We start from the raw sequence: 12,705 nt of genomic DNA on the forward strand, positions 1-12,705 counted from the left end.
CATAACAGTTAGCCCCTGCTTAATATTACAGAAGGCTAGGGGCAAGGCAGACAAAAGCCAGTCAGAACATGATTATACTAGAAGCTATGATTAGGGGAATGTATAGTCTTTATTTGGACCAATGGGGTTGGGTATATGCTTGTGTTTAAATAGTTTGTGGCATATATCTTTGTTGTACTTAATTTTTTACAAGTAGAAATCATCCTCTCTTTTATTGAAATTGCCTGTAACAGAAAACACAACTCCCTTTCAGATATAAAGCGGCCTAATAATTCAGGATTTCCAGAAATAACAACTCCCCAAATCCAGTTAGGAGTATCAAGCCATTGATATGGGCACTTAAAAGTTGATTTTTAAATTTGTTTTAATTTCTGCACAAGGCCATCCTATACTTGTTAGGGAGTTTCTATTCTAAGGCCTAAGCAGAAAAACCCGTATTCTTCTATGAATTATCATGGGAAAACAAGGTGAGCAATTTCTTTCATAATTAAGTATAAGATTCCTTATATTTTTAATTAATATTATTACCAGTTTTTTTTAATGTGTTAAAATAATGAACTAAATATTTGTTGTGAATCACTGTTTGATACTACAGTGCTCACTGCAGTTAAACTGTACTTCTGTTTGGGCATTATTTTGCTTTTTATTCATTGGATCTCTAGATTGCTGTGTCTTCAGAAGACGAGAAAAATCAGTGTATTTCAGTAGTACCAGAAGGCCTTGATGGAGAAGAAGAAAGTGCACTAGGTAAATCTCATTGTGATAATAATTGTTTTGCTTTCTTTTTCCCCCTTTGATTCAGATTTATCCATGGTAGATGAAACTTCCAGGACAAAATAGTATATCTGCTAAATTACCTCTATCCTACACTTGAAATTAATTCAAGGACAGTTACTAAATTCTATGTATCAAAAACCTTGTTTTCTTTCTTTCAAAAAAATTGGATTTTCATATCTTGATATCACCATGGCTAAAAGGAATGGTGACTTTTCTTTCACAAGCTGTTCAACCTAGCCAAAGGTCAAAAATTGGGGTCAGTAATCTACACCTAAGGATCAAATCTGACCATTAGCTTGATGTTCTGTAAGTGAGTTAAGAATAGTTTTTTAAATTTTAAACTATAATAAAAGTGCTAAATATATAAAATCCATTGTTATCTCTTTTTACACTTGCCAACGTCTAGTCTAAAAGGTAGAGCTGAAAACAGAACAAATAATGCAAATTGTATCAGAAATGAAAATTCAGAATATTCTACATATGTTCACTGTTTGAAAAAGACCAAATTCTGTATTGATTGCTATTAGCATTGCCATATTTGCCATTAGCAATATCTGGGGATTAGTGATATCTTGGTGGAGGGTACTGCAAAATATGGAAGTATATAGTCATCAAAAACAGCTTAGATCAAAGTTTTAATATTTTGTTGAAGTTAACTTTCTAAATTAAGAAATAGTGTGATTTAGCTAAGATCAAACTAGCAAATTATAATCTTTTTTTTAGATTTTTTTTTTTAGATTTTTTCAAGGCAATGGGGTTAAGTGGCTTGCCCAAGGCCACACAACTAGGTAATTATTAAGTGTCTGAGGCCAGATCTGAACTCAGGTACTCCTGACTCCAGGGCCAGTGCTCTATACACTGTGCCACCTAGCCGCCCCCGCAAATTATAATCTTTAATTAGAATTTTTCTCTTTTAATGGTAATAGTTGATAACTATCCTGTGATGTCATCAATATAGAAAAATTGCAATGAGAAGACTCCCTCTACTAATGAAGATGGGCTACTGTAACACAAATGAAAGTTAGGAGAGTCTTAAAAAGGTTAGCTTAACCTGAGAGGTAAAATATAATAGAGTCATCTCACCACTATGTGTTAGAGACAGAACTTTGTTGTCCACTTTTTAAAGTGATTGCACTTACTTATTCTTAGTGACTCTTTGCCTAAGCACAGCTGAGTACTCAGAAAAAACACTTCGAGTTCTGGACTTGAATCTGGTTTTGATATTTCCTAGCTGATGTAGGTCCTGTTCATTTATTCTCTTTGGGCTTCAGTTTCTTCACTCACTAAATTGTAGTACTTAAGCTTCCTACATCCCCTGAGAAAAGCAGTATGCTGGCCTTAATGTACTTTCTTACAAGTTGCTGTTTTCAAATAAGTTTTTTTAAGTGCTTAATTTGGGCCAGGTTCTGGGATAAGTGATAAGAATAGCCCCTACCTTCAGGTGGCTTACAATCTAAAGAAATTGGGAAGGAATCCAGGAAAGTCTGAAGTGGAGAGCGATGAAGACATGGCTGCTTGGATATTCTTTTTTAATAGAGGTTCTGAGAAGAGCCATCCATTTAGAGGAAAGGGCTGCAACAATGGTCAGGGTCACTTAGAAGAATGGTCTTAGTCTTTCTATTGCAACCTATAATTTCTTCAGAACACATTTAGTACTTGGTTTGTGCCAGGGAGTGTGGATGAAAATAACAAATGAAGCCACCATTCTTCCAAAGGAATTTATATTCTATTGGGAAAATAATGTGCACATTGTAAATGAAATACAGAATATCTACAAAGTCACTTATCTGGGGAGGGAAGAATTCAGCTAGACTTCTAATAGGAAAAAACACGTGAGTGAGTTTCGTAGGAAACTGGAAATTCTGTGAAGGGACACAGCCTTGGAGACAGATTGTGGAAAGGCATGAGGCTAGAAATAAAGGGAATGACAAGATCAATTTGACTGCACCATGAAGATATGTGTGTACATGTATGCATGTGTACACATGCTAAATATATAATTATATGTAATGTTGTTTATATATACTTAACATATACTACTATGATATACATACGTACTTACATGCATACAGTATGGTAAGGCCTTTAGGAATATTGATTTGGTGTCAACATGGAGCATGTATTGGAAAGAGGAGAGAATGACTGCAGGGTAACCAATGAGGAAGCTATTGCAATAGTTGAGTCAAGATATGTTAAAGAACTGAATTAGAGGAGGGAAGCATAGGAGGGAAAAGGGCAGAAAGTAAAAAATGTTAAGTAAAATTGACAAGATCTGGCAATTGTTAGGATGTGAGGGCTGGAGTAGAGATGAGTTCATGAAAGTCTCTTGGATTGTGCATTTGGATGTCTAAAAAGGGTAATTTCAATAGAAATAAAAGAGTTAGAAAGAGAGAATTTGGGGGGGGAGTGAATGAATTCTGATTTGGAATTGGAGAATTTGAGGTGCCCATGAGGCAATTGGAAATGCAGGATTGGGCATCAGAAGTGAACTCTACCTAGATAGAGTGTGTGCTGGTAGTTACCCACATAGAGATGATACTTTAATTCATGGAACTATATTGAGATATATAAGAGTAAGTATGGAGAGCAGAGCTCTTGGATATATCCCACAAAGAGATGGAATGTAGATGATAATCCTGCATAGTAAACTGAAAGGTATCTTACCAGGTAGGAAAATAAAGAAAGAGCAGTCCCACAAAAACTCATGGAGATGATAAACTCAGAGTTCAGCTATTGGAATAAAAACCCTCTTCGATAAAAACTGGGGAAAATTGGACATTAGTATGGAAGAAACTTAGATTAGACCAACACCTCACAACATGATAAGATCAAAATGGATACAGGCTCTAGACATAAAAAACCAATATTATAAGCAAACTAAAAGATCAAGGAGTAGTTTACCTGTCAGATCTATGGAAAGGGAAGCAGTTTATAACCAAGGAAGAGATGGGGAACATCATTAAAAACAAACTAAATAATTTTGATTCCATTAAATTAAAAGGCTTTTGCACAGACAAAACCACTAAACCCAAAATCAAAAGAAATGTAGTAAATTGAGAATTTTTACAGCTAGTATTTCTGACAAAGGACTCATTTCTAAACTATACAGCTTATTAGAGAAATGCAAATTAAAGCATCTCTGAGGTACCACCTCACACCTCTCAGACTGGCCAATGTGACCAGAAAGGACAATGATCATTGTTGGAAGGGATGTGGGAAATCTGGAACACTAACACATCATTGGTGGAGCTGTGAACTCATCCAGCCTTTCTGGAATTATGCCCAAAGGGCAACAAAAATGTACATGCCCTTTGATCCAGCAATATCACTACTGGGTCTGTACCCTGAAGAGATTATGAAAAAGGGTTAAAAACATCACGTGTGCAAAAATATTCATAGCAGCTCTGTGGTGGCAAAGAATTGGAAATTAAGTGAATGTCCTTCAGTTGAGGAATGGATTAACAAACTGTGGTATAGGAGGGATGGGAATTCAGGGAAGCCTGGAGGGATTTGCATGAACTGATGCTGAAAGAGATGAGCAGAACCAGAAAACATTGTACACCCTAACAGCAACATGGGGGTTATGATCAACCTTGATGGAGTTGCTCATTCCATCAGTACAACAGTCAGGGACAATTTTGGGCCATCTGTGATGGAGAATACGATCTGTATCCAGAGAAAGAATTGTGGAGTTTAAACAAAGACCTTTAACTTAGGGAAAATTTTGCTATCTTTTCTACTTTATTTTTCTTCCTTAAGGATATGATTTCTCTCTCATCACAGTCAACTTAGATCAGTGTATACCATGGAAACAATTTAAAGACTAACAGTCTGCCTTCTGTGGGGGGTGGAAGGAGGGAAGCAAGATTAGAGGGGAAATTGTAAAACTCATGTTTTACTTTTACAAATACTTCTTAAAAAAAAACTCATGGAGAAGATACCTACAGGGAAGTATGGCAGCAGAGCCAAATTCTCCAGATAACAAGGATAAGGGACTATTTGATGGTGATCATTGATAACCTTAAAGAGAACAATTTGAGTTGAGTCATAAAAACTGAAGCAAAATTACAAGGTATTTGTGAAGTAAGTTGAGAAAACAGACAAGTTTAATTTAGTTTAGTTTCTTAATGTTTAGTGAGTTATTTTCATTATACCAAATTAAAGATGAGTTCTGGTTCTACAATTGACATGGTCTGTGAACCTTAATTGGGTTTCTACCCTTGTGATAATAATTACCCTTGTTAAAATTATTTTAGTGAGAAAGTGAAGAAACTAACTTCATTCTACTACAGTTGTTTTAAATCCTTTCTAAATTACTTTTTAGCATAATTTAAGAACTGCAGTGGGTGTTTTTTGAAAAGTAACAACTGATTTTTTATATTAATATTTATTTAATATTTGAATAAAAGTATATCTCTGGCATTAATAGAATTCTTATCTATCTTAAGTTTTCCAGTCATTTCATCCTAACTTCTTCATTATAAGTACCTAGAAATTTATATTTTGGAAAGATGTAATTTTATCTTGGAAAGGAAAACAGATCATAAATTGATCTTTTGGCTACTTATAGAAGTTTTGTTGTTTAGTCAGTTGTTCGGTCTTGTCTGACTCTTCCCATGAACCAGAGCATGCCAGATCCTTCTTTCCTCCCCTTTCTCTAGAAATCTATCGAAGTTCTTGTTCATTTTCCCCTAACACTCCCTTCCTCATCCTCTGCCATCCCCTTTTCCTTTTACCTTCAGTCTTTCCCTAACATCGGGGTCTTTTCCAATGATTCCTTGTCTTCTCTTTGTTCAACCAGAGTAGTCAAGCTTCATTTTCAATATTTGATCTTCTAGTGAATAGCCTGAATTAATGTCTTTAAATATTGACTGATTTGATCTTGCATCCAAAGAACTCTTCTCCAGTAACACAATTGAAAAGCATCTGTTCTGTGGCACTCAACTTTCCTTGTAGTCCAACTCTCACAGCTGTGTATTGCTACTGGAAAAATTATTGCTTTGATTATATAGACTTTTGTTGGCAAGGGAATGTCTCTGCTTTTTAGTATGCTGTCCAGATTTGCCATAGCTTTTCTTCTGAGAAGCAAGTTTCTTTTAATTTCATGACCGCAGTCACCATCTTCAGTCATCTTTGAATCCAGGAATATAAAATTTGAGATTGCTTCCATTTCTTCTCTCTCCGCTTACCAGGAAGAAATGGGTTAGTTGCAAGTCATGTTCCTTTTCCAATTTTAAACCAATCAATTATTACATGTTTGGTTCTAGCTGTTGCTTTAAGGTCCCCACCCAAATTCCTCAAGAAGTAAGCAAGATGCCCTGGTACTCCCATCTCCTTGAGAACTCGCCCCATTTTGATATGATCCACATAGTCAGAAGCTTCAGTATAGTCAGTGGAACAAAAATAGATGTTTCTCTGGAACTCCCTTGCTTTCTCTATAAACCAGTGACTTGACAATTTTGCCTCTAGTTCCTCTGCCTCTTTGAAAATGAAGGACAAACTGCCACCTATCCTCAATCACTGAATGGACATCACCTTAGTCAGACTGAACCATCTCCAGTTGTCCTGATCCTATCTGACCACTTAGACCTAGATCTTCATAATAATCCACCACAGTATATTACAACTTGCAATATATTACCTGTAGGCACAAATTCTGAGAACATTACAGTTTTACCAGACTGCAAAGGGGAAAGCATAAAATAGCAAGAATTTCTGATGTCAGCAAGCTCCTCTCCTTTTGCTGAAGATGAAATATATACCCAGAGAAATTTGGTAACTTGTCCTTCACACAGTTGGTTTGACAGAGCCACAACTAGAAACCACCTCTCCTGACTAATGTCTTTACCACAACACAAGATTAAATATTATTTTGTGTTTAAATAGATTTAAGGCAAAAAGCAGTTTTAAATTATTTAAGCTCAGTTTAGCAAACATTGAAGTGCCTGCTGTGTACAGAACACTGTGCTAGATCCTTAGGAATATAATGTTTATCTTAGTTCTTGCCCTCATGAAGCTTTCTCTAGTAGATATGCTATTTTAGCAACAACAACAAAAAAACTATAGAAGAAAATATATAAAACAGATAACACCGAAGTGCTGTGGGAGATTCAAGGAGAGAGATAGATCAGGGGTTAAGGAAGGCTTCCTGGAAGACATCTCTTTTAAGTTGGATTTTTCAGGCAGAGGTGAACAGGAAGGGAGGGAATGCCATGAATCAGCAGCAAAGAGATAAAAAATACAGCACAAGTTTAGTTAGTTTAATTGATAAAAAGAATAGGGGAATTAGGGCTTTACCAGATTGTAGAAGATCTTGAATATCAGACACAATTGGTTAAATTTTACTTTAGATAGTAAGGGATTTTCATGATTTAGGCATAAGAAAGATTTGTGTTATCAGGAATTGGAGTAAAGGTGGAAGGTGGCACAGTGCATAGAGCACTGGCTCTGGAATCAAGAGGACCTGAATCCAAATCCAGCCCCAACATTTAATACTTAGCTGTAAGACCTTGGGCAAGTCACTTAAACCTACTGCCTTGCAACTCCACACCCCCAAAAAAATTGAATTTAAGAAAAGGCAGAAGTTATGTTACAAGATAACAATTTATGTTGTTAGATGATGGAGGCTGAATGATGAGAGTGGGAATGTCATAGAAGTTTAAAAAAAAAATCCAAGAGTTGGTAACTGATTTAGAGGAGCGTTAAGGGAGAGGAAAGAATCAAAGATAACACCAAGGATTTGAATATTGGATAAATGGTGGTGTCAGTGACAAAAGAAAATGAATCATTCAGAAGTCAAGGAAAGAGATAATCTAAAAAAGGTCAGCAAGTCAGTGCTGCAAAGCGGTAAAAGAGATGAAGACATATTTGGTAAGTAAGACTTCTGTGATGATCTTGGAGACAGCTGTTTTCAGAAAATTAATAGGAACCTTAACTATCAGTGCTTGACATTGGGTATAAGCATTTTTTTCCTACTCATTTGGATGTTAAACAAATAACTTCATTAGGTTTTAAATAGGAAATCATCTCAAATTTAATAATGTAAAACCATCAATGCTCCCCCTTTGCTCATCCCAAACTAAAACTACTATGAGATATATGATATTTTTTCCTAAATGCCAGCATTTCAAAAATATTTGAGGTTTGTCATTTATCAAAAATATGACAGATTTTTCAGGATGTTGAGGCTATTGGTTCGTCTTTCAGGATACATAATAATTGATGATCCATTTGATGTGTTTCAGTGATGGATTTCAGGATTTCTAAAATGTTTCTTTGAGAAAGTGAGTTCAATTCACTTTACCATGTGAAGGTACAGTTCACAAAAAGATCTACTTACGTAATAGGAAGTTGTTAAAGATAAAAATGTTTTTTCTGTCATTGTTGAGCTTGAACAGCAGGTCTAGTAGTACAGGTTCCAAAGAATATAAATAGATCATTGCCTTTTGAGTAAATACAGCCTACTTCTCAATTGATTTTTTAAAAAACATTATGAGAAGTGTTCATTTCTGGTTTCATGGATAGAAAGCTGGCAGGAAGACATGAGTTCAGGTCCCACTTCTAACACATGATTGCTGCAACTAAACCTGTAATTTAATCTCTCAGTGCTCTAGACCAAAGGTGTCAAAGTAGGTCATTGCCACCCCACTGAATGGAGAATCATGTCAAAATGTAATTGGGAAATAGCTAACAAATCAAAATAATAGAATACAAATAACTTTAGTATGTGGTTTTTAAGTTTGTGCAGCCACAAGGATCCTTATGTAAAGTTTGATCCTATTCCTTTTTGAGTTTGACACTACTTTAGGCAACTGTCTAAAATGATTATGTTTCAGAAGAGGTGCCAGACTACATTTATTACATTTACACCTTACATTGGCAGTTTACTCCCACTCAAATTCCAATAAAATACCTAGTTCTATCTCTTTTCCTACTATCCCAGTACTTACTTATGCTAGGTACTGGGCACATAAAGACAAAAAACAAAGGGAAAAAAGGGTACATTGTAACTTAAGGATATAAAATATACTGGGTCTCAGTTTCTTCAACTATAAAATCTTTTCTGTGTAGATGAATTGGCCTTGAATGATTTCTGAGACTCGATCTTAATTCTTTGATTCTGTTAAGTTGTTTGTTTGAGGTATTTTGTTTTGGCTTTTCCCTTCATGCTTCTGTTCATCAACAATTTCAGTTTAAATTTGTCTAGGATAACAAACTATGGTTGTTATACTAAAAATATAGAGTTAGTGACATATTTATACTAGTTAAAAATCTTTTTCTGATGCCTGTCAACTATCAGTACCTCCCCCTCCCATTACTTTTAAATATGCTTCTGTGTACATGTTCACCCCCTAGAATATAAAAGCTCCTTGAGGGCATCAACTGTTTAATTTTTCCATTTTTATCCAGTGTCTAGCATAGATTAAGTGCTGATCGATTGATTGAAGGTGACTTTACAACTTGTGCTACAATATTGAATTGCCTTAAAATGTTTTCATTCTGTTTTTGAACAGTTGAACCACAGAAAATTACAGCATTGGAGAATAAGTCAACAAATGTAAGTTTATAAAGTATTGGATCTGCTTGTTGGGAATTTTTTTTACAATTGGCATCATTGGTAGAGATATCTTAAGAGTTTATATCACTTAAGAATAAATGTATGTCCAACTGATATTAAATTTTAAATTTGTTACTAAACATCACATTACTGAAATGTATATCTATACTCAACCAAGCTGAGAATTAGTTTATTATCTCTATATCATGAAAACCAGTTGTATTAAATATTTGTTAAGTAAATTCACAATTCTGATTTTATAGCATTGTTATTTTGGATTTTAGTCTACATTATGATTTGATTATAGGTTTCAGGCTGATGTCTTGAAAAGTTATTATAGTAAAAGAATGAAATACTCAGATTGACTAATTAGATACTTTTCATGATATACTTTCTAATACATGAAACAAGTTTAAGATCCAATTTTAAAATTAAAAAATCAGTCCTGTGGTTATCTTTTATAAATTATACAGTTATACAATATACATTACATAATTATACAATTATACATAAATTGCACAATTAGCAGCTGATTGCTAAATCATAGTATCTTTAAAGCTAGAAGGCATCATAGAAGTCATGTAATTCAGTTCCCTTGTTTTAAAAAAATAGAAATTGTATCCACAGACCTTACTTCTACCCTTCAGGGTTTGGAAGGTAAAGAATAAAATAAATAATAGTTGAAGAAGGGTTTAACAAAAATGACTTTCACTTTTTTACTGTAAACAGTGTTTCCCCTGAAATTTTTTTTTAAAACAGTTAAGAGTAATTCTTTGGACAAAATTCCTACATCAACCTATTAAAAGGAAGATAGCATGTGCTCCAAGGTCTTGAGGTTCTGTTTGAGATTAAAAAATATATGTACTATATTCTCTTCAATTTATAATTGATTGACAGTTATTATTTAAAATAGTTTTCAATTTTAACTTCTTTGGGAAATGTGTTAAATGAGCTTAGATTTTTTTATTTTAGGTAGAAAATTCAGAATTGGAAACAATTGAAGATGTTCACAGTTTCAAGGAAAGGAAAACAAAGCCTTCAGAAAGCATTAATGAAATAAAAGGTAAATAAATTTCAAAATAATAATGGCACATTAAAACTTGTTTTCTCTAGGTTGTCAACTTTTTTATTTCTTTACTACCATATAAGATTCATGCCTTTCCATAAATAGATGCAGCTTTTCCATGTACCAAACATTTATCATGAACCTACCATATAAAGAACATCTTGTTTAAGGCACAGGAGAAGATAGACCATATAAAATAAAGGCTTTGCTTACATTAGGACACAGTAAAATGAGACTAGTTAAATTTAGAAACCCATTTACCTACCATGGCCAGGTTAAGGAGAGTTCTAGCTAAAAACACATGTAAATAAGCCTACTAAGACAGAAAGGGAAAGGTAGGAACAAGAGCAACACTGGTGCTTCCCACTGTACCAAGAGGAAAGAAAAATCTTCTTTGCCACAAGATTGAAGTTTAAGAGAATGTTCTGCTGTCAACCCTGCTTGAGATCATTTGTAGCTTGTGGCCCTGACCTTTGGTGGAGGTGCAGCCTAGGCTGAGTAGAGTTGAGGCAGTAAGTTCTCTTGGATATTCTTGAAGTCTTTCATTCTGCAAATCAGTATCCTCTGCAACTTTGAAATTCAAATAAAAAACTTCATTAGGTACAAACTTGGGAAGCCACAGAACAGTTCTCAAAACAACAAATAACAAGTTTATACTTTGTGCGTGGCACCATGCTAACCTCCGGAGAAGGTACAAAGTAGATAATTCTTCAGTCACCTTACTTAGTCTAGTAGTAGATCTCTGTTTTGACACTAATACAAATAACTACAATATGAAATAAAACATAAAAAGGTCATACAAAACAACTGAAGTCCTAATGGACATGAACCAGATACCAACAAAGATGCCAAGAGTTGATAAAAGGAGAGCTTAAAAAATAAATAAATAAAAGGAGAGTTTATTTCCATTTTCAATTCTGAAGAACTGGCTAATTTAGCCTCCCAAACCTCATAATGATCATTGAAATGAATGACTAATAACTTTTACATTTAATTGTCAGTAGATAGACCTGCCAATGAAAAGGACATCTTAGAAGATGTACAAAGTCAGACTGTTGAAGTGAAAGTTCAGGAAGAGGTAAGTTATTCCTTTAAACTGAAACTTTAGAAAATTTCGTGTCATAATTTAAATAGAACTTTAGAACTGAAAAAAAATTAATCATCTAATTCATTCTTCTGATATAATAGATAAGAAGCAGACCCAGACTGAAGAAGCAACTTGTCCACAGTTTCATCAGTCTTAGAGCAGAGTTAAGATTAGAAGACCTCATAGCTCACAGTCTAGGGCACATTCCAACACAGACATATTTACAAAATGAAATTTTGAATATAGCAGTTCTTCCAATAATCTCTAAATTACTTTCATATTTAAATACACCTAATTCTAACACTATTTGTGAGACCTTAAAATAGATGCTTAATTGTTTAGCCTAAGATTTCTCCTCAGTAAAATGAAGATAATATTCTCGGTTCCTTTCAAAAGGTTTGCACCACTTGAGACTTATTATGCCTACATTGCATAGCAAGGCGGTTTATTGCATATAATTTAGGCATTTTCACTTAATACAGACCTAGTTATTTTAGATATATTTAGATTCAGAAATGAAAAAAGTCTCCATATTTTTCAAAATGCCATATGGAAGACAATTTCACATTAGATTTTTTTTTCAACTCTAGTAAATCCATTTTTAGAATCTACATGTTGGGAAAAATATAGCTATGTCAGTACAGTGATTCAAGATCCAAATCTTCTTAACTCGTTGTCATATTTCTTTTTAATTACAGATAGAATTTCCTTGCCAAGAAGATGGAAATAATATACCTAGAAGAAAAAGGAAAAAGCATTCTTCCTTTTCAGAAGATGAACTTGGTAATTGAAATTCATGAAAATGTTTTATTATTTTCTATTGACTTGAACCCCAAAATCTGGCATATATAAGTTCAGTCTTGGAGAATTCATCGAAATCATATGTCTGGCTTGTTTTGCCCTGTCAAATGGCTCCATCTCCCAAAATTTCAGCTGAACAGCTACAAGACAGCCCTTATTTTACCATACCAAAAAGATAAAACTCCACCAAGAAATTACAGTAACCCATAAGTCATCAATCCAATTCTCATTCATTTGTAGTTAATTCTACCTTCCCAGAGGGACTTTTCAGACCTCCAAACTTATGTTAGTATCCTAAAACTTTGAACTTATTTCAGAAAAGAAACAAATTTCAGATAGCTAGATAAGTAACCTTGTGACATTTCAGTAAATCCTTCCATCTCACTAGGGATCTTTATAATACTAAAGCCTTATATA

General features: G+C 34.2%; 1 protein-coding gene across 2 annotated transcripts in view; it reads left to right on the forward strand.

Moving 5' to 3' along the window:
- Positions 1-12,705, forward strand: part of BOD1L1 (biorientation of chromosomes in cell division 1 like 1) — a 79,476-nt gene that overhangs the window by 36,449 nt on the left and 30,322 nt on the right. Inside the window, exons 12-16 of one of the 2 annotated variants that reach the window (XR_012477078.1) lie at positions 663-747; positions 9,291-9,334; positions 10,307-10,397; positions 11,405-11,478; positions 12,186-12,270. Coding sequence is in view for 1 of the 2 variants with exons in the window: in XM_074229778.1 (XP_074085879.1) it covers positions 663-747; positions 9,291-9,334; positions 10,307-10,397; positions 11,402-11,478; positions 12,186-12,270 (382 nt within the window). In the remaining variant the exon portion in view is untranslated. Of the gene's footprint in view, positions 1-662; positions 748-9,290; positions 9,335-10,306; positions 10,398-11,401; positions 11,479-12,185; positions 12,271-12,705 lie in introns of both variants that reach the window. The other variant, XM_074229778.1, reaches the window with a different exon arrangement.

The sequence above is a fragment of the Macrotis lagotis genome, chromosome 3 (assembly GCF_037893015.1).
Source record: "Macrotis lagotis isolate mMagLag1 chromosome 3, bilby.v1.9.chrom.fasta, whole genome shotgun sequence".
Lineage (NCBI taxonomy): Eukaryota > Metazoa > Chordata > Mammalia > Peramelemorphia > Peramelidae > Macrotis > Macrotis lagotis.